Source organism: Mus caroli, chromosome 4 (assembly GCF_900094665.2).
Source record: "Mus caroli chromosome 4, CAROLI_EIJ_v1.1, whole genome shotgun sequence".
In the NCBI taxonomy this organism is placed as follows: Eukaryota; Metazoa; Chordata; class Mammalia; order Rodentia; family Muridae; genus Mus; species Mus caroli.
This window is the reverse complement of record NC_034573.1, coordinates 145,030,385-145,050,740: the sequence shown is the minus strand read 5'-3', so window position 1 is coordinate 145,050,740 and position 20,356 is coordinate 145,030,385. Positions and strand designations below refer to the sequence as shown.

General features: G+C 53.6%; 1 protein-coding gene across 3 annotated transcripts in view; it reads right to left on the bottom strand.

Annotated features, from left to right (window-relative positions):
- Positions 1–20,356, bottom strand: part of Morn1 (MORN repeat containing 1) — a 58,872-nt gene that overhangs the window by 1,027 nt on the left and 37,489 nt on the right. For 2 of the 3 annotated variants that reach the window (XM_021160537.1, XM_029476726.1), the window contains 3 exons: positions 15,443–15,564; positions 15,276–15,358; positions 2,194–2,237 (listed from right to left, as the gene is read on the bottom strand). In XM_021160537.1, the coding sequence (XP_021016196.1) occupies positions 2,194–2,237; positions 15,276–15,358; positions 15,443–15,564 (249 nt within the window). Of the gene's footprint in view, positions 1–2,193; positions 2,238–15,275; positions 15,359–15,442; positions 15,565–20,356 lie in introns of those variants that run through there. The other variant, XM_029476727.1, reaches the window with a different exon arrangement.

Here is a 20,356-nt window from a genome sequence, read left to right as displayed (position 1 = left end):
GGGGTGGGGGGGCTGGAGGAGGGAAAGCCTGGGGTGCTGGGGTAAGGGAAAAACTGGAGGCAGGAGAGGGAAAGCTTGGGGAACTGGGGGGGGGGGGGGGAAGGCGGGAGTTGGGGGCACAGAAGAGAAAGCACTTTTCCTTTCCACAGTCTGTAAACTGTCTGGAGAGCTTCAAAGTTGGAGAAACCATAAAAAAGAAAATAAGAAATAACAAAAAGGGAAGTTGCCATAGAAACAGCCCTCTTTCCCTCCCCTGAGCCCGCTGGGGCTGGCACCAGAGTGTGGAAAAAGCTCCTTGGCTGGCCCAGGCTCACACCAGGAATGTGGCGGCAGCTGAAACTGGGTTGGGGCAGGCTCCCACCACCAAGCACAGCAGAGCCCAGCCGAGTGACATTCCAGCCACTGAGCAAGTAGTTACCCTCCATTCTGGCTCAGCTAAGGGCTGTGCCTTCCTGGACAGGACAGGATGAGAGTGGGCCTGGGGGCTGGAGGAATTTGCTTGGCCCTAGGTCAGTTTCTTTAGAGAAACTGGCTCTAGGAGGCCCATGAACTGGGACTGGGGTGCTTGGGGCGGGGGACGCACATTGTATCAGTAAAGCACCGGCAGCAGGCCAGCCCCGCTCTGGCAGCTGGAGAAAAGCCCTGCATAGCGACGCAGCCACAGTGTTCCCAAGCAGCCCATCTCTAGGCGTTCCCAGGAACATGCAGCTGCACCAGGCTGGGCCAAGGGTGCTGGCCTGGAGAGCCAGTGTGAGCTCACGGCCATGGCCGCTGAACCAGGCCACAGGCCTGATCTGACCCTGTTCCTGGGTCTGTCCCCCATCAGATGCATAAGACTGGTATGAGAAGCGCTGGCTGGTGGCTGCACTGGAGGGAGGCCTGGCCCTGACACCACATTGTTCAGTCGTGGGCTCCAATCCTGTCCCCCCAGGCAGTTCTTGCTGAGGGGCTTGGCTGTCATCTGGCTTTGCCCTGTGTGACACCCTCAATCTTGGAGCTGAAAGATCTTTCTCACTGTCCGGAGGTGACAGGGGGCTTCGCCCAGTGCTGATCAAAGACTCAGCAGTGGGTGTGGGTGGGAATGCTCTATCCACCCCTGCCCCTTGTTCCAGGCTCTTTCTAGTCGAGCCCAGCAGCAGAGCTGCAAGCCCAGGCTCACCCTGACCTCAAAGCCCTGCCAAGCTGTGAGTGGTTGATTTCTTAGGCTTCCTATGACCCTATGTGAGATGGGTCTCATGGCCTTGTGGCCTCCCACCAGGATGGGTGTTAGAGACGCTGGAACAAGGCTAATCTCTTGGGCCGGGCAGACAAGCATCTACCCTTCTTTGGACCTCTATCAGCCTGGGCCCTTTTAGAGGAGAGAACTTTGTCTATAGAAGTTCATTAAAGGTGTGGTGGTGCCACACCTGAGTTCGAGGCTAGCCTGGTCTACAAAGTGAGTTCCAGGACAGTCTTGTCCTCCAGGACTGGGCCTCTCTAGCATGGTGGAGAGGACCCAGGCTTGACTGCCTCCCCTTCACAATAGGGCCTTTAGCCCAAAGGCCTCCCGCCCAGGCCCAGCTTGGGCACTGCCCGGACCCTAAGATTATGACAGCTCTGAAAAGGCCCTGGGCCAATGATCCATTCCCCAGTGTTGGGCTCTTCTGTCTGAGACCTTCGAGCCTACAGATTGCCCTTACTGCCCACAGGAGGGTTGGGTATTCCAGTATGCAGGGGTTCTGTGCTAGGGCATGTGAGGGTCTGAGGATCTGAGACTCGTGGCTATGCTGTGTTTCCCAAGCCCTTCAGGTTTAGCTGCTGATGGCCTCGCTGTCATTGGTCCTTTGTTAATTCAGCCACCACCATCTTGGCAGCTACTCTTCTGAGATGGTAAAGAGAGCCCCACCATACACACACACAGTTACTCAAGCCTTCTGTACTACCTCACTCTCAGCGTTCTGGAACATTTTTCTCTGTGAATCTTCCTGGAGGCCTCACGGTCTCAGCTCCCTTTTACGTAGGTCTGGAAGTAGCTTGTGATGTTCCCCCTACCCACAACCCACACACCTACCTCCATCTACCTCTGTGATACCTGAGCATGTGCCTTCCCTGAACCACGGTCACCACCCCCAGGCCCATCCCTCAGGCACTGTTTGCCTCTATCTTTGTAAATACAGTGATGGGCTTCTTCATGGTCCACATCTAAATACCCACCTAGATATGCAGCTGTCGGTGGCTCTACTGTGGTCCCATCAGGCCTGTGGGGAGCAAAGCAGGGCACCTGAGTATTCTGACAATCCTCTTTGGGTATTGATTCCACCCAAACCAAGGCCAACAGTTCTGGGGCAAATGCTGGGCCCTGGGATAGCAGAGACTGTACTGTCCACACATGTGTGTCATGCTTCTCTGTGTCTCCTCTTGGAGAACCCCCTACAGGCAGCCCATTCCTGGTCCCCTGCACTCTAAGCCCCACTTTGGGGCCTCATAATCCCAAAGTTGCTGGGCAGGTGTGTAACCACCACCCTATGACCTTGACCAATCTTGCTTCCTCAGAACTAAGGTATGGCTTTTGGGATGCTAGAGGTTCTCTCATACCCAGACTAGTGTAATGGAAGAGGAGCTGGGAACTGGTTTGAGAACAGCTGAGGTCTAGACCTGCTTGGGGGTTGCCAAGAAATATATTATCTTTTAGAAAGAAGTGACTCAAGGGGCTAGGGAGATGGCACAGCCAGTAAAGCTGTTGCTTTGCAAGCAAGAGGACCCAAGTTAAATTCCCATGTAAGAACGCCAGACATGGTGGCATGTGCCTGTAACTCTAGCACTGCTGAGGAGGAGGCAAGGGCATCTCTGGGGCTTGCTGGTCAACCCATCTGGCCTGATTGCTGAGGTTCAGGCCAATGAGAAACCTTGTCTCAGAGGAAGTGGTTAATGTTCCCGAGGATGGCATCCAAGGTTGTCCTTACACACACACACACACACATACACACACACACTAAAAGAGACGTAACTTGAGGCTGTGGCACCCTTGTGATCCCTCCAATAAGCAAAAGGCAAGTGTCACCTGGGAGAATCCTAACTGGGAGAAGAGGGACAGATGAAGATGGAGGGAAGAGAGAGAGGCCTGGCTCTGGAACCCCTATCCAAAGGCTCTCCTCTGGCTCCTGTGTCTGAAAGAAGGACCCTCACTGCTGCCCACAGGATCCACGAGAACCCTGTGGGATTCCCAAGGTGCAAACCTTGTCTGAAGCATTCTTCAGACTGAAGCCCGAGCCCCACACACCCTTGGGCTTTGAAAACAGCCAATGAGGGCTGGTCCAGCTTTGGAGACACACCCCAAAGGAGGACCAGCTGCCCGGGTGGGTCATCTGAGGAGGACCTGGCAAAGCCCTGATGAATGTGGCCAGTACACGTGGCAATATGGGGCCCTCTGGCACTTCCCGGGGTTAGGTCTCTGAATCAGGTTTGTGGAGCCTCTCCTGTTTCCTGACTGGGAGGGGAGCAGGGTGGGGGGTGGGGGATGAGGGTGCTGGCTCCATGTAGACACCTGGCCTCAATCCCAGATGGTCAAGCCGAGCTGCATGCTGAACGATGGGTCTCTATGGACGGGGAGGAGCCTCAAAACTACAGCCGCTGGGCCTCCTCCCTGACCCTGGCCCTGGCCCTCCATCCGGGACAGCTGATTTCCTGTCACTAGTGGCTCAAGGTGGCCAACAGCCAGTGCAGAGCTAGGGACAGTGCAGAGAGTCCCTGTCCAGGTGGGGCTTAAGTACCAGCGGATTCTGATCCCTTGACAAACTTAAAAGACCACATTGCCTGGTTTGGGTGATAAAATATTAAAGACAAAAGATTTTTAAATGACTTCATTTTAAGTAGGGAAAACAGGCCTTGGGTGGACCCAAGAGTCACCTTAAAGGAGAAGAGATAAATAATTTAGCAGCAGGAGTAACTAGAGTCTGTTGGCTGCCAGCTTTAAGAGAAATAAAGGGGGTTACAAGAACCCTGAGAGTTCTCAGAGTTTTAGAGACCCCCAGGGCTTTGAGGAAGCCAGACAGAGGCAGGCAGGAGCTGGCGTCTTGAGTGAGGGGCCCTCAGAGCCAGTAGTTAACTGGGCAGTGGAGGGAGGCATGTAGTCAGGCCTCAGGCCAGGTCTCCAGGAGACCTGAGAGATAGTTTGAGAGAAGAAGACCATTCTGTGGAGCCCGGCAGCCGTGTCAGGGAGAGCTTCAGGTAGGAATGATGTGCACATCATGAGCTTCTTGCAGCCCAGCTGAGGAGACATTTGCCAGCACTGGGCAGGGAGGGGTCCATAAACTGGGCTGGTATCCTTGAGTAAGCTGGGAGTGCTACATGACCTTTTCGAAGAGTTTCTCCAACTCTCCTGTGTGTGTGTGTGTGTCTCTGTCTCTCCATATATACACACACACATATATATACATATATATTCGTGTGTGTGTGTGTCATTTTCTCCCTCATTCTTTTTGATATGGAACGGGGGGGGGGTGTTCACATATCCCGGGCTGCTCAGGCTTTGAACTCCCACCCCTGCTCCTACCTCCAGAGTGCCGAGATTACACGTGTACACCAGCATGGCCAGTTTGTGGGGTGCCGAACATTGAACCTATGTGCATGCCAGGTAAGCACACTGCCAGAGGCGCTGATGTCTTCATTGCTGTTTTGAAATGAGGTCTGTGTCGCCCACCCTGGCCTGGAATGCTGCGTGCTGGGACCTCAGGAATGCTTGCCCCATCATGCTTTGTTATGATTGGGACTCGTGGTATGAATTTTCATTTCCACCAAAAATTTTTAGAAGTTTAAATCCCAGCATTTGTGAGGTGAAGGCTGGAGGATTAGGAGTTCAAAGCCCTCCTGGGCTATCTGAACCTCTAAGAAGCAAGGCTGGTAGTGGGTGAAGGCATTTGCTGCATAGGCCTGGTGACCCTTTGACTCCATGATGAAAGAGAAGACTGACTCCTCAAACTTGTCCTTTGACCTCCTTGCTGTGCTCAGGCTGTGGTGTGTGCTCACAGTCTCACAAACTGACATACAAAATAAAATATAAAAAATTTAAAATTAGGCCAACAACAACAACAAAACCTTGGCCATCGTTTCTCCTGAGCGTTTTCCTGTTCCCTCCCCTTCTCTCCCGTTCTGGAGTCTTTAGCTCCCCGTGTGTTCTGCTTCTCTCATCTCAGCTCCTGGAATGACTTGGAGACCACCTTCAGGTCAGCAGAGCAGTTCCTCAGGAAGGGCCTCGCTCTGAATGGGTCTGTTTCATCCCTGCCAGTTTGGGGATTATTTTGCGGGCAAGTGTGGTATTCAGGGCCTCACTCGCACATGTTGGGCCCATGCTCTTGACTGAATCGAGCTCCACAGGCTCCTGGCTAGTTTGACTTGGGGCTTCTGCCTGCCCCTCAGCCCCTCAGCTTTCCTGGTGAGCATGGAGTCCAGCTGCAGCACCCTCATGCTCCTCAGTGGCCTCTTTCTCTCTCTTTCTCGTCATTTCTTTGGTCTTGATGGACTCATTCTGGGCTGTGTTTCTCTGTATCCTTTGCTTGCTTGCTGACTTATGTAGTGGTGTGGGGATAAAGCCTAGGGCTCCAGGGTGCTAAGCTAATAACCCTCAGCCCTTTCCAATCGTTCAGACTTCACACATTATGGATTGAGGTCCTTCTGCGCCCACTGAAATGTTCTTGACATTGGCCGCTTCGAGATGGTGCCTTCCATCTTGGTTTTGCTTTTAGGGTTTGTTGGGTATCGTTTAAGTTCAGGTTAATTATTCTGAACTACTAAGGGAACTCTGCCAGTACCCTGTGTGTTTCCAGGTCTCCAGCTGGGTGTTTTCCACCCTGCACACAGGTGGCTCTGTCCTGGGGCCTGTGTACACTGACCTCGGCTCGACTGGCTGACCAAGGCTCATCTTTCCTCTTCAGTTTTTCCAGACAGGGTTTCTCTGTGTAGCCCTGTCTTGGAACTCTCTCCGTAGGCCAGGCTGGCCTCACTCTTTGCCTTTTCACAGGCTCCCAGCTCCGTCTCTTCCCCTCAGAAGACTCTCAGACTTGCCTGGATTCTTTTCCCAGCCCTGCAGCCTGGAGACCCTCCTTGTTTCCACCCCTTGGGGCTCCCTACCCTTCCCTGACTGACTGGTGCTCATCTCTCTATCTCTAGTTTTTAACTGCTTCTTCTTTATTTTTGAGGGGACAAGTCCAATTCCACATATTTTGTCTTTGCTGGAAGCAAAATATGTTCCCGTCACTATAGCCCAATACCAGATGAGGGAGCCCAGCTAATGCCATTCACCTTCTGGGAGCTCAGCAGATGGGACAGGTGCCAGCTCTCAGTGGAGTCCAGGCTTGGGCACTGCCCCATCACCTGACATGGTCCAAGGGTACAAGTCTAAGGGCAGATGCTTCTCGGCAAAGAGGAACTTCCTGATGCTCACCCCAGAGGTCACTGAATGGGCACGCTCATGCTTGCCCAGAATTCTACCATCAGCCAGACAGACTCAGCTTCAGAGAGGCCTGTTCCAAGCTACAGAAGGTCACAGGTCCAGGGGCCATGGGGCCTCTCTGGAGCAGGGTGACTAGTAAGTACTATTCCTCTGGGTCTTTCCCTTCGAGACCACGTGGGCTCTGCTGGAGAACATGGGCATTAGAGGCACATGAAGGCTATCAGCTTGAGGCATGGCAGGAGGCTGGTCCCAAACTGACTAGACACACGGCAGAGCCTCCTCCGTACCCACACTGTCACCTGTCCTAGCAGCTTGAGGTGCAGTGGGGGCCTCACATGGGTTCTCAGTCCTAGCTACTGTTGGGTGGTCAGGTCAGCTGGGACGCACATTCCTGCAGCGTCCTTCAACCACAATACCAGGGTGTGTTTGTGAAGGGCATGGTGGGGCTCTGTGGTTCACTGGAGAGCTAAGGAGCTGTGGCCTTGTGTAGTGGGCCTGTGCAGTCAGATCTCACAGAAGAGTGGAAACAGCAAAGTGGGGTCCAGGTGATAGAGCTTCATCCAGAGCCCGGCCACAGAGGCTATGCCTTTCTGCCCATAGCTGCATGGGTTCAGCCCTCGGTGGCTACAGATCGGGCTTTACAAGCCCTGCAGGAGCTCTGGGCTGCTTAAGGGGGTCTTGCTTTGGCCATTTTGCTCATGGTAGTCTAGCTTATAAAAGCAGATACCTACCATCCTCCTTGTGCCTAGTCTGGCCTAGGGGACCTGAAGTAGGGCCAGAGCCCAGTGAGTCCTAGATTCCAGGCTAGAAGGAAAGTTGCCACATGGGTGAAAAGTAGAGGTTCCTGGGTCTCTGAATCCATCTGAACCTCCAGGTCAAGGCCAGGAGCCTGAGCAGATGCTTCTGTCCTCAGGTCCTTAGACGCTGGGTACATCCACGTCCCTGCACTAACAGACCATGATGGTGTAAAGGCAGCTTTCCAAAGATACAGCCTAGGCCACACTGGATATGAGCCCCAGGGCTTCTATAACCCTGAGACTCCAAGCCAAAGTTCCAAATTAGAACTGTCTCACACACACATACACACACACACACACACACACACACACACACACACACTGAAGCTGTCACTGAGTTTCTAAGGAAAGGAATGGAGGTTTGAGAGTTTGGTCAGTGATGTCTGCGCTCCCACCGGCAGGGTACTGATTCCAATCCTGTGATCCCTTCTCCTGGATACAGGCCAGGGCAAGAACTTCAGCACACAGGCCAGGCTGGTCATGCACCACTCCCATGAGGCCCCAAACAGAGGGCTCAACCAAGATTCTGGACAGCCATGGATGGTTGTGCATGTTTCCCAGGCACAGAGCAGGGGCTTAATGTCTTCACCCTCGTGCACCCTGTCTCAGGTGGGAACCCCAGTTCATTCACTTTGTTTGGAGGGGGATACCTGTTCAGCTGGGGAAGAGGCCCTTGACAGTGGCACATGAGGGGTTAAGGTCGCCATCCTGCCTGGATCTTTATCCCAGCACCAGCACAGGCAGGAAACAGCCTGCTGTGGGGGGGAGATTAGGGTGCCAGGAGCCAGGACAAAGGCACATCCGAGGCCAGCTGCTCCTGCCTAGCCCTCACACCTGTTTCAGTTTGTTACTCCTTCTTGGACAGCACAGGGCTCATTTTTCTGTCCTTAAAACTTTTTAGAGGAAGCTGGAAAGATGGCTCTCAACAGTTAAATGCACCTGCTATTCTTGCAAAAAATCCAGAATTTTGGTTCTCAGCACCTACACCAGGTGCCTCACAGCCATCTTCTAACTCCACCTCTGGGGATCTGACACCCTCTTTTGGGCTGTGCCAGCAATTTCACAAGTTTACATGCAAGCGTGCACACACTTTTAAAAAATATACGTCCTGAACAAAGGAGGGACCTAGGAGTCCCTTCAGCTCTCCTTCTTCCCCAGGGCTTTCTGCAGAGCAAGACACCCGCTGCTCATGCAGGCAGCTGGGTGACAGAGGGCCATATGGGCCCAGGCAGCCTCAGAGTCACATGACGTAACTCCTACTTCACCTTGTGCTTTCACTCCGGTGCCTACACAAGGGCCTCACCACACAGGGCTCCTCATCTCTGGGGTGCTGATCCTCCTCCTGGGGCAGACCTGGTCATAGCACCCCCGTGTTCCCTGCAGCTATGCTATGGGGACCTCAACCCAGGGCTAATGTGAGGTCCACTGCTCTGCATCAGCCACGAAGCATACATCCTGCAGACAGAGGGGGGCTCAGTATCCAGGGAGGAAGGCACAGGTGAGCTGCAAAGGGCTGGGGAAGGGAACAGGCAGGTGCCTGTGTTGTCAGAACCACATCTTGGGAGTGTCTGGGTCTATTAGAGATCATTAAAAGGCATTTTCCCCGGAGTTCCCCAACCCAGCTTGTATGGGAAGCAGAGGGGAGCGAGGTGCCCAAAAGTGCATTCAGAATCAGTCTCAGGGGGAGCCAGGCCTGCAGCATCCTGACATCAATAGGCTGGGTGATCTGATAAGCAGGGACTGAAGCAGGCAGTGAGGCGCTATGAGACCGCTTCCCTGTGTCTCATCCTTACCCAACAGCCTGGCGGTCTCCTTCACTGGGTCCTACACACAATGGCTGGGTGCGAGCGCCTCTGAGGCTGTGAGTCTACTGCGTTATGGACCTGGGGTGTGCTATGTCTCTGTTGGCTGTAGGATGCATAGCTGCCTTAGCATATGTCCAGAATATGTCCAGGGCTCAGTGCCACCTCTGCACCATACTGTTTCAGACTCCAAGCCAGTGGGTTCTTTCACTCCGGTGCCTACACAAGGGCCTCACCACACAGGGCTCCTCATCTCTGGGGTGCTGATCCTCCTCCTGGGGCAGACCTGGTCATAGCACCTCCGTGCTACTGTTTCAGGCTCCAAGCCAGTGGGTTCTTGCCCAAAAGGTCCTGGTACTGTTGTGCTATGGCTGGAGGATACTCATAGGCTTGCTGTGAGGCAGCCTTGCCTGTGGCAGCATCTAGAAGCCCCAGGTTCGGGGCAAGTGGGAGCCTAGGATTCCAGCATCTCCCTACCATGAGTGTTTGCTGCTTCCTTAAGGGGGACAAGAGTCCAGTGCTAGGTACACAGTGGCCACCTACTGCCAGCTCAGAGGGCTGCCTGTCATCAACTATCTTTTCAAGTATATAAAAAAAAATTAATTGACTCCATCTGTGTTGGCCTAATGACTGATTAAATGACTAATCATGAAAGTCTTAATTAGAACCATTTCCCTCAGAGCTGAGGAGGGAGTAGGGACCCTGACAGTCTCCAGCATGTGTCAGGCACTGGATGAGCGGGTGAGAGACCCAGTGTGCGATCAGGCCCAAGGTCGTCTGCCAGGCCTTCCCATGTACATTACTCAGAGGCTGGATATGTGTCAGCCCCCTCACTGGTGGGGCTGCAGGCAGATGCATTCTTTCCATCGCAAGGCATGCAGTTAGAGTTCCTGGGGGGAGTGTAACCAGAGCCCTTCCCCGATTGATTCTGTGGAACGCTCATGTGTGGCTGGACAAATTCGCAGGCACACTTATTAAATCAAGTCCATCCTTTGCAGCTGACACGACTTCATATCATGCAGGGACTGACAGGGCCCTTTGTCATGTAGTGAAATTCCAAAACATGCCTGGAATGTCTCTGCAGGAATGCGTCGAGGGGCCCTGGACGGAAACAAGCTCACTCCCAGGAAAGCCTGCAGAAGGTGCCTGCAGGATCGACCGATGGGCACCTACTGCCTGCCTGACCTTGGTGCTGGGGTGGGTGTACCCAACTATAATCCCTTTCCTTCCTTGTAAGAGTGTTGGTCTGGCTTTGGGTGCCCATGTGTTAAGGCAGAGACCAGACTTTGAGAACACAAAAAACCTTCTTTAGGACCCCACCTCTCCCTGCCGTCCAGCCCTTCCAGGCCTAGCGCCAGCCTCAGCAGTGAGTCAGTGGAGTCTGGAGGGCAAGAGCTCCTTGCACTCAGGGACCAGGCTCTGTACTTGCTGGTCTCCTTCACTGCTATGTACACAGGTGACTGGGCCTGGTGAGCTTCCTACAGGCCGTGACTGCCGGAGGCCAGAGCAGTGAGGCAGGTACCAACCTGTGCCCACAGGGCCTGCTCATGTTAAGCGTGGTATTGTTGAGATCTTATGCCTTCCTGTCCCTACCAAAGCACCCGTTTTTAGGGAGCACAAAGGGACATTTCTGTATTCGGATGAGATGTTCCAGAAGGATGCCTGGGAGTTTTAAGAGGCAAACAGGCTCTCCAAGCCCTGTATCTTATGTAAATCAGACCCCTGGCTCCCCTGCCATGCTCTGAAATTACAGGGTGGCATGTCACTCTCAATCTCTGCAAAGGGGGAGAGCTCCTTCCTCATTTCTTCCTTTTGTCTGAAGCCTCCGGATGACAGCAGTGACTGCTGAGTCTGACTCAGGCAAATCTAATCAATGAGGCTGTCTGAGGTTTCAAGCGTCACCGGCTGGTGGCCAGGGTCAGTCTCTCCCCAGCACCCAGAAGCCCAGAGTATTTTGTGCAGGCCAAAGGGATAAGGGTAAAGGCTGGCTGGTTTTATGTCAGCTTGACACAGCTAGAGTCATCTGAAAGGATCGAACCTTAATTGAGAAAATGCCTCCATGAGACCTAGCTGTGGGACATTTTCTTAATTGGTGATTGGCGGGCGGTAGGGTGGGAGCAGCTCGTTGTAGGTGGTACCATCCCTGAGCTGATAGTCCCGGGTTTTATAAGAAAGCAGACTGAGACCGGGCATGGTGGCAAACACCTTTAGTCCCTAGCACTCGGGAGGCTGAGGCAGGTAGATTTATATGAGTTCGAGGCCAGCCTGGTCTATAGATAGAATTTCAGGTCACTCAGGGGTACACAGAGAAACTCGAAAAACAAAACAAGAATAAAACAAACAAACAAACCAACAAAGCAGGGTGAGTAAGCCATGATAAGCAACCCAGTAAGCAGCATCCCTCTATGGCCTCTGCATCAGCTCCTGCCTCCAGGTTCCTGCCCTATTTTAGTTCCTGTCCTGACTTCCTTCAATGATGAACAGTGATGTGGTGTGGAAGGAAGTATAAGCTGAATAAACCTTTTCCTCCTCAGGGTCATGATGCTTCATTACAGCAACAGAAACCCTAACTAGGAGACTGTAGTGTGAAGGTCAGGTGTGCCCTCAGAGATACAGTCCCAACATGGCCTGGGCCCACCCCTGATGCCATCGACAGGATCACTCTTGGGTCACTCTTGGTGGGATGACAGCTGCCTGAACTTCTCAGCTTCTCCACCTACAAGCCTCCTGGGCGTTGGAGCCATGTTTCTATGCTGAGGGGCAGGGGGTGGGGGGTGGGAGGGCTCCAAGGGGGCTGTAGTGGCTTCCAGTTCAGTCATCATCTTCCAGCAAGTGTGAGGGGCTTCCCTCTCCTCAGGCCTGGCAGGCTGAGGCAGTGTGCAGTGTGATGTCTGAAATGTAGTGATCTCATGTGCTCACTTGAGCTGACCGAAACTGTTCCCTCCTTGGCATCTTGGCCTCAGACTCCAGTCTTTGCCAGGAGAGAGGGAAGGTTATGAACTATGACCCAGGCATGGTCGCCAGTCCAGCTGGGTTAGGCAGGGACAGGGGATGTAGCCCTGAGGTCCTACCTCTCTAGAGACTAACTAGAAAGCTACGGACCCAAGTGATCACAGCTAGACCCTCTTGGAGATCCCTGGAAGAACCAGAGCAAGGGTTTGCTCGGGACAGCTGTAACTCCATGACTGTATCTCTGTGTGGTTGGGAGTGGTAAGAACATTCGGGCACAAAGTATGGCAAATGCTGGGTCACAGATCCTCAAGGTGTTCCTGGTAGCTGGGCAGCAGTAGGCCAACAGGCAGAACCAGGTGGGGTTGGGGCCCCATGCTAGGTCTGAGTAGTCTAGGGTCAGAGTTTATATGGTGCCAACATGACAGAAGACTTGGGGGCTGAGGAACACTTGAATTAGCGCTCTCTGAGTACTGGGGGAGGGGAAGCACTGCAGGTCTGGTCTGAGTCTTTTTTACTCCAAGCTCAGACCTCAGGAGTCCAGCAGAGGCTCACCAGCCAGGCTCCTTATGCAGAGCGGCAGCTGGTGGCCTTCACTCTTCCCCATACCTAGCCTGAGGCCCTCAAGGATGCCCTACTTAGGTGAGGGGCTCAGGCCAGAAGGACACCCCTATGATGCTACTGGGCTCTTCAGTGCAAACCAAGATATTGAGCACTCCTAGATTGCAGGGATAGGCAATGCTTCTGGAAAAGACAGGTGTCCTAGAATCCTGGAAGGTCAGCTCTTTCGGTCAAAGGACTTAAGGATCTGATAACTGAACAGGAGGATGATGGAATCCTTTGATTGCCACAGGTCCTGGGGACAAAGTGGGGACAGACCCTGCCCAAGGCTCCCACATTCTTTCTAGGGAAAGGGACAAACTCCCACAGGAGATTTGAGGTCCTTAGGGGACAGAACTGAGAAGCCCTGGACAATGCCTTGAGGTGAGCATTCCTAGAAGACAGCATTTGCATGGTAAGGGTGGCCAAGTCAGAAGAGACAAGAGATCTCATGGCCTCATGGCCCCAAGAACATGATACTGAGGTGGCTGGGAGCTTCATGAGGCCAAGGCTTGTGTATAGATGACAGTTGCTCTAACCACATTGCCTCTCTGGGATGTAGCTCAGTTGGTAGACTGCTTGCCTATTATGCACACACACGGGGTTCCATTCCCAGCACTATATAAACCAGGGGTGGCAGTGCAGGCCTGTAATCCTAACACTTAGCAGTGGGAGGCAGGAGGATTGCAAGTTCAAGGTCACCCTCAACAACCATCAGCTAGCCTGGGCTACATTAGATCCTATCTCAAAAATAAACAAATAAAAAAATCTTAAAGTTCTCCCTGGTGTTTCTATATTCTGGAAACAGGAGCCCCGAGGCTGCTCAGAGGCAAGGCTCCCAGGAGAATGACCTTCATCTCAGTAGTGGAAGGTGGAGTCTGATGACTGCCTGCAGCCAGGAATACTCTGTTGTCGGAGGAAATACAGAAAGCAGGCCAAGCAGGGTCCCAAGCACACACTGAGCGCATGGGCCACTTGGAGTTTGCACACGACTTGGCCGCTTCTTGGGGTCCAGGAATCTTATTCTGTGGTCACTTAGCTCCAGACACCTTGGAGCTCCTTAGTGGGCGGTGGGTGGGAAAGGGACTGGCTAACTTCCATCTTTTCTGAAGGAGGCAACAAAAGCCTTTGGTTGAAGGAAGAAACGTGTTCCTGACAGCCTTGGCAGTGGATCTCCACAGGGTGAGGCAGAGCACCCTGGGGTAGCCAGTGTAAATGACCCTGGTGCTCACTGTCAGCTCTCATATCCTCTCTGGGAGGAAACACTGGGCCCATGGTAGCTCTACACTAGCCAGATCTTGGTTATATTTTTAAATCAGCTTTGGCTGTTGTACAAACACGCTCCGTGGTCGATTCACAGACCCTGACTCAGAGTGGCACGGGACACATCTCCTGCTGTATGAGGCTCTGTCCCAGTGCCGCCTTTTAAGGGGCATCAAAGGCTTGTCAGTCTGCCAGCACTTTACCAGCCTCCAGTGTTCCTGGCTCGTCCTACACCCACTGCGTCACCGATGAGCAATCCTGCTGCAGGAGCGCCAGCAGGCAGCTCAGCTCTGGCAGGCCACAAGCCCTCCTTCCAGCCCCAGCACACACAGCTCTTCTCTCGTAGCCTTGCTGTTGGGTCAGTCTGCTCTGGCCCTGCGCTGGGCATTTCATGTGAACCCCACACTGAGGCAGTTCTCTCAGTACACTCTTGGGCTCCTGCCCTCTGCATAGGGAAGAAGGCTGCCACAATCTCCCGAGAGATCTGGCTGGTAACTGTAGGCACCCTTCACTTGTCTCTTAAGCTCTCTCCTGGCTACCTCAGGAACAATGTTCTCTAGTCCACAGGCCTCCTTGGCCCTTGCCTGCGCTGCTGGCTAGTCTCTCAAGAACTGCTAGGACTTCCTGCTCCAACTAGGTCCAATAAGGCCTACACCCCACATGTTTCACTAGCGGAACACCTGGTATGTGGGTGCTGGCTGTTCTACAAGGTACCTACCATGCCATGGCTCATAGGTGCTAGAGCAGTGGGGGTGGCGCTGGCTGCCACATCCTGCTGAGTCGGCAGACACGCTGTCTCTTTAGCTCTCATGGTGACAAGCAGCCCTCGGATTTGTCAGACAGAAATCCAGACTTGCTTTAAGAGGGCCATTGCTGAATGTAAGCCCTCACACCTCAGTTCCTTCTCCTGTGAGAGGGGGCTAGTTACAGCATCTGACTGGGTATATGCACAGCATACCCTGGCGTGGAAGGTTGGGAAAACATGTCCATTCTATGAGTGCCCCACCTGCTCCAGTGATCCCTGCCTAACATATATCCATTGTTGAGTGCTATCTACTTCTGATGGGACCTGCAGCCTTTCCCTTGACCCTGCTACCAGGCCTCCTGGGGCTCCACCTGGTGTTGGGGTGTAGGGCTTGCAGCAAGAAGACAGTAGCACTCTCTTGTTCCCCTTGGGCCTTTACTGGGTGAGCTACTTAGAGAGTGGCCATCAGCCTTAGAGACATGGGTGCTGTGCTCGGAGGCTCACTTTCTGGTGACAGGCTCTGGGTATGTGGTCTGTCTTCCTAGACGCCCTACAACTCCTGACCCTCACCTCGCAGGTCCCCTCACTGTGGTGCCCTCAGAGAGGCAGGCCTAGAGGCAGCTAAGGTGCCAAAGGTGTGTGACAAAGGCCAGGGTTTGGCTGTGGCAGACCCCAGCTAGTGCACATCTTACCTGTTGGTGCCTTTTAGAGGTTCCTGGGCAGTGGGCAGCACCTCTGGGGAACTTGAGCCACCTTTAGGCCTGTCGACAGTCTTCTGTGGGTCAGGCAGAAGGAGAGAAAAGATTCAGAGGAGCATGGTAGTGGTAAAGCAGAATCCCCCTATAGCCTCGAGGCCTACCTCAAGCGTGCTGGGCAGGAACAGATAAGGCTGCATGCCAGGTGGAGGGGCTCCGAGGAGGATGTCCACAAACTCGGCACAGCCTTGGTCCACTTGCTGACAGCAGGGTTCATGTCTCCTGGCTGGGCAGAAGTTTTACCCAGAAAAATAAAACAGAGAGAGGCCCTGTGAACCCTGAGCAGACGGAGAGTTTCACTGTCATCGGGTAAGTGGACAGGGGGCACGAAGCAGAGCCTGGCTGGGGACAAACCTTTGTCCTGGGTATTTCTCTCAGCTAGCCCAAAAGAGAGAGGAGTGTGGACAGGGAAGTGTGGAGGCTGAGAGATAACTGTGGACATGCAGGGCAGACAGGAGGAGCTTGGATCAGAAGCATGGGCCGGGCAGAGTGGATAGGACAGTGTGTAGAAGGGAGTGTGAGAAGAGGGCTATAGAGCAGGCAGCGTGGGTGGGGCAGCAGAGTGGCGAGGCACGGTCAGAGTGGACAGGTTGTCCCTCCCAAATACATGTGCACACCACAGCCCACTTTCCTGTAGGACTAAGCTCCAGGGTCCTTCCAATGGCCCTTATCCTGAAGATTCTTTATTAGAGAAGAGATGTGACCTCCTAAGAGCCAGAGGTCCAAGATGTGTGTGTGTGTGTGTGTGTGTGTGTGTGTGTGTGTGTGTGTGTGTGTGTGTGTGTGTGTGTAGGGGGACTCTGGCTAGAGCAGGAGCCTCAGATGAGCTACAGAGGAGGTGGGGTGTTTCATGAAAGACTTGCACAGCAAAGGCAGGAAGACAAGGGTAGAACAGAGGGCAGTTCGAAGAGGGGGTACAGTTTGGGCCAGCATCATTAAGGGTGCTGAGATGCCTTAAGATAATGTCTCTTTGAGGAAAAGGGGTCTTCAGATAGGAAGACTCTGGCTGGCTCCTTGGTGGGACTAGGCTGAGTGGGGGAGCATCTTTCATCTCTGTGTTAGACAGGGCCCTGGGGCCAGAGACATTAATGTCCCTTCCCCAGAGTCCCAGTTTGCAGGAGCTGGGCCTCTGAAATATCTCCAGATTACAGGTGGGAGAATTATTTCTCTCGGAGGTGTATTAATTTTGTCTTATGGTGCATTAATAAAAACCTTTTTCTTATGCAAGGGCATTCCTGAGCTAACGTCCTTTCCTGCAGCTCTGTGCCTTGCACCACTGATGTCCTGGGCAGTGACTGGGAACCGCAATGCTGACAACGCGGTTTCCAGCTCTCTGTACACTGGAGGACCATGTGGGCTGTGCTCCACTACCTCCTTCAGAGCAAGTTCCAGGACAGCCAGGGTTACAGAGAAACTGGGTCTTGAAAAAAAACAAAGAACAAACAAACAAAAGGAGCAACTTTTGGCATTAAGATCCCAGGTCTGTCTTCATATCCCAGAGGCTTGTGCACAGTTAGGGTGACTGCTGGGTGGCCCTGTACGTCAGGCTCTGACTGGCCATGTACTGGTTCTAGGGAGTGGAGTAGTCTACAGACCCAGCAGGATCTGATGGGCAAATAAATATACCCGGACCAAGGCTATGAGTGTCTGCCCCGCTCGGGCTAGGAGGTTCTGGCTGCACTGCTAAAGGACTTCTCCAGAAGTCACAGCGGCCAGCCGGCACCTCCAGAGCAGCTGCTCAGTGCCGTTCATCTGATGACCTCTCTGCTGCCATGTTGTTGCTGGAAACTGCAAGTTTAGACAAGGTGAATGGTAGCCTTGACAACAGGACATTCACATTACTGATGCTAACCACAGTGCTTCATGGGAAGGATGACATGGAGTCCTGCTCCTCAGTCTACACAGGGTTGGCACTTGAGGCCATCTGGATGTGTGGCAGACCTCTCCCTGACCCAAGAAAGGCTGCCTGGTAGGCCACAACACTTGTTACAAGTCAGAGAGGCCTTCACTTCCTGCCTTTGCCTCTTTGATCCTTGAGGCATAACAGACTGCTCCCTCAACAGGCCTTTGCTCTGCAGGGATGGTGTCCAGACAGGCCACCCAAGGTCCTCAGCTGCTCCCCCTATACTAACCCTGTGCATATCTGGTGGGAGCTCTTAGAGGAGGGGTGACTCATGGCTGAGGAAAGGGGAGAGAGGCACCCACAAGTATGTGGTTCCCCTGGAGGAAAGGGGCCACTTGGCAGGACTGCCAGCTGGAGGCCTTGCTGATTGCTCTGAGAAGTGTGAGGTAAAAGCTGACTGACAGTTCCGCCGCCCAGGAACATGTATGCTTCTGTCCATGGCTTGTCCACGGCGGATGAGGACCCAGGTTTCATAAGAACACAATCAGTACCCTCTGCACCCAGGCTTCAGAGGAACTGTCACCTGCCCCTCTGTACCCAGGCTTTGGGGGACTGTCATCTGTTCCTCTGTACTCTGGCTTCAGGAGACTGTCACCTGTTCCTCTGTACCCTGGCTTCAGGGGACTGTCAGCTGTCCCTCTGTACCCAAGCTCAGGGGGAGGGGGGGCTGTCACCAGTCCCTCTGCACCCAGGCTTCAGGGGGACAGTCACCTGTCCTGACTGTCACCTGTCCTGCCCCATCATCACTGGCTACTGCCCAGCCCCACACCACACCAGGCCCTGCTGTGGGTATCCCTCACATAAGTTGGTCTCTGTTCTTCTGAGCAGACCCCCTCTCACTTCTTGAGTGTCACATTTATCCAGCCCAGCCCCAATTCCTTACTCCTGGGAGAACAGATACACAGTTTCCTGCAATAGCCATACACTGTCCCAGGATATCCACATAGTGCAGCCACAAGCACTTGAGCCTCTAGACACAACTCCTGTCCTCCCCCTTAACAGACAAAGAGACAGCCTTTGTCCAGTCCTGTGTCCCCACTCTTCTCACTATTCTGCTCCCTGGGCAACTCTGGAGCCTTGTGCTTGAGCCCAGGCTGTGATGGTCCCACCTGGGCTCTCTGCCCCCAGGCTGCCCTGTAACTCACTTCTCACCCCCGCCCCCAGCATAAGACTGATTCAGACAGAGCAACCCCCTCTTCAATCCTCAGACTGGGCCCTTCCTCTCTGCACCCTGAGGCTACCCATTCTTCAGATAGCCCTTAGAGTCCCTCTCACCAGCCACCTCTTGTGTCCCCAGGGCTTGGTGTTCCCTTCCCATCATGCTACACAGATTGTTGCAGGTAACACCTGGGGATGTCCTGACCAGTTCTGCCCCAGCTGCCGGGAATCTCTCTGGTTGTGGTGTGTCTGACCTCTTACTCAGTTCACCCGGGGCAACCACTTCACCTGTGTCCACCCAGTCTGCAAATGTGGTCCATAAGAGAGATAAGGCAAAAGGCTTCAAGAGCCTCCTCAAGGCTTAAGATCTTACTGCGGAGGAGTGATAAGCCACAGAGCTGTTATCAGATAGGGGAACAGTGCTGTCAATAGGAGTGTCTGCCTTCCAGCCGTGGACAGCTGCGGGTGGGGGCAGGGAGAGGGGCTGGGAATCAGTCACTTGCAGTGCTTGAAGAGACACCAAGGAGAGGTATTCCAACACTTCTCATTACTCCACGCCATCCCTGCAGCTGAGAGACCACCCTGGACTGTGGGGTTGGGGTTCTCACTTTCCCAGTTCTGGGGCAAGGGTTTTACAGCAGATACTTTGTAGCTACCGAGTGCTATGGATATTTCTGCTACATTTTTGGAGGCGCCTCTGCCCTGGAGCTACATCTGCTTACCTCTCCCAATCCAAGGGCCCAGGGATGGGATTCTTAATCTTTGGAAACCAACCCTAAGGCCTGCCAGTGCTGGTGGCAATTATGACTTTATCAGCAAGATAAAGGTTGCTGGACCACCTCAAGGGAGGGGGCTCTGGAGTCAGGGAAAGAGGCTCTGCTAGGGATCAGAGCGGGCAGCCTGACCTCTCTGTGAAGGAAATACCAATTAATTATCTTTTTTACAGGCAAACCAATTAGACTCCCTAATCACCTGTGTAGGACACAGAGGCAGAAGGCAGAGAAACTGCAGGAATAAACAAGACTGAGAGGACAGGCTTCACCGTGAAACAGCCGCCCTGGGCCCAGGGCTCGCCAGGAGGAGCACAGGCCCGAGGCTGAGATATTTTCTTTGTTTAAGTGAATTAAAAAACTTAAATGTTACTAGCCCCGAGGGGACAGAGTGGGCTCGCCTGGAGGTGACCAGACACAGTGCATTAGTCTTCCTTGTGCACTCCATTAGCCAAGGAACAGTACAGGGCCTGGGTAAGTTAGCGGTAGGGTTCCCATCAAAAGGACACCTAGAGGAGTTGTGCATCCCACCAAGGGCCAGACAGGCACCCTGGGTTTTGACAACCGCCCAGGTGTCCAGGTGAGGGCTTCTGTGCTGTCAGTATGGTTGCCCTAATCATCGAGGGATGCTCTTGTTCTTTTGGCCTTCCTGTGGCTGGAGCTAACCTGGAGGGTCTGCCATCTGCTGACAGAGGTTCCACCCCTAGAGCAGTGGGCAGCAGTGCCTGATTTCTATCCAGTCTCTGCACGGGCCTCCCTAGCATGCAGCCCTCTAGCTCTCAGATTCCTTAGTTAGCTTTCCACGGGCCAGCAATCATGTACGGCACCCGGAGGCTTCCAGGACCAGAGCCTGATTAAGCACTTCTTACACAGCTTGCACACACCCAGGGATCACCCACTGCCCCCTTTACAAGTGGGGGAACAGGCCCAGGCACACAGGGCCACAGGGCCAAGAGTGCCCCACTGCTCTGCAGGTGACCTGCCCTATGGGTTGTTCTTACTTCCGGCTGGGCTGAGGAATGGTTTGAAATGTCTCTCATAGTCTCCAGCTGGTGGCACTGTTTTGGGAGGCTGAAGAAACTCTGAAGGGAATCAGGTCACTGGGGCATAGATTTGAAGGTTATATCAGGTCACTGGAGCATAGATGTGAAAGTTCTATCAGGCCTCTAATCTACTCTCAGTGGTTT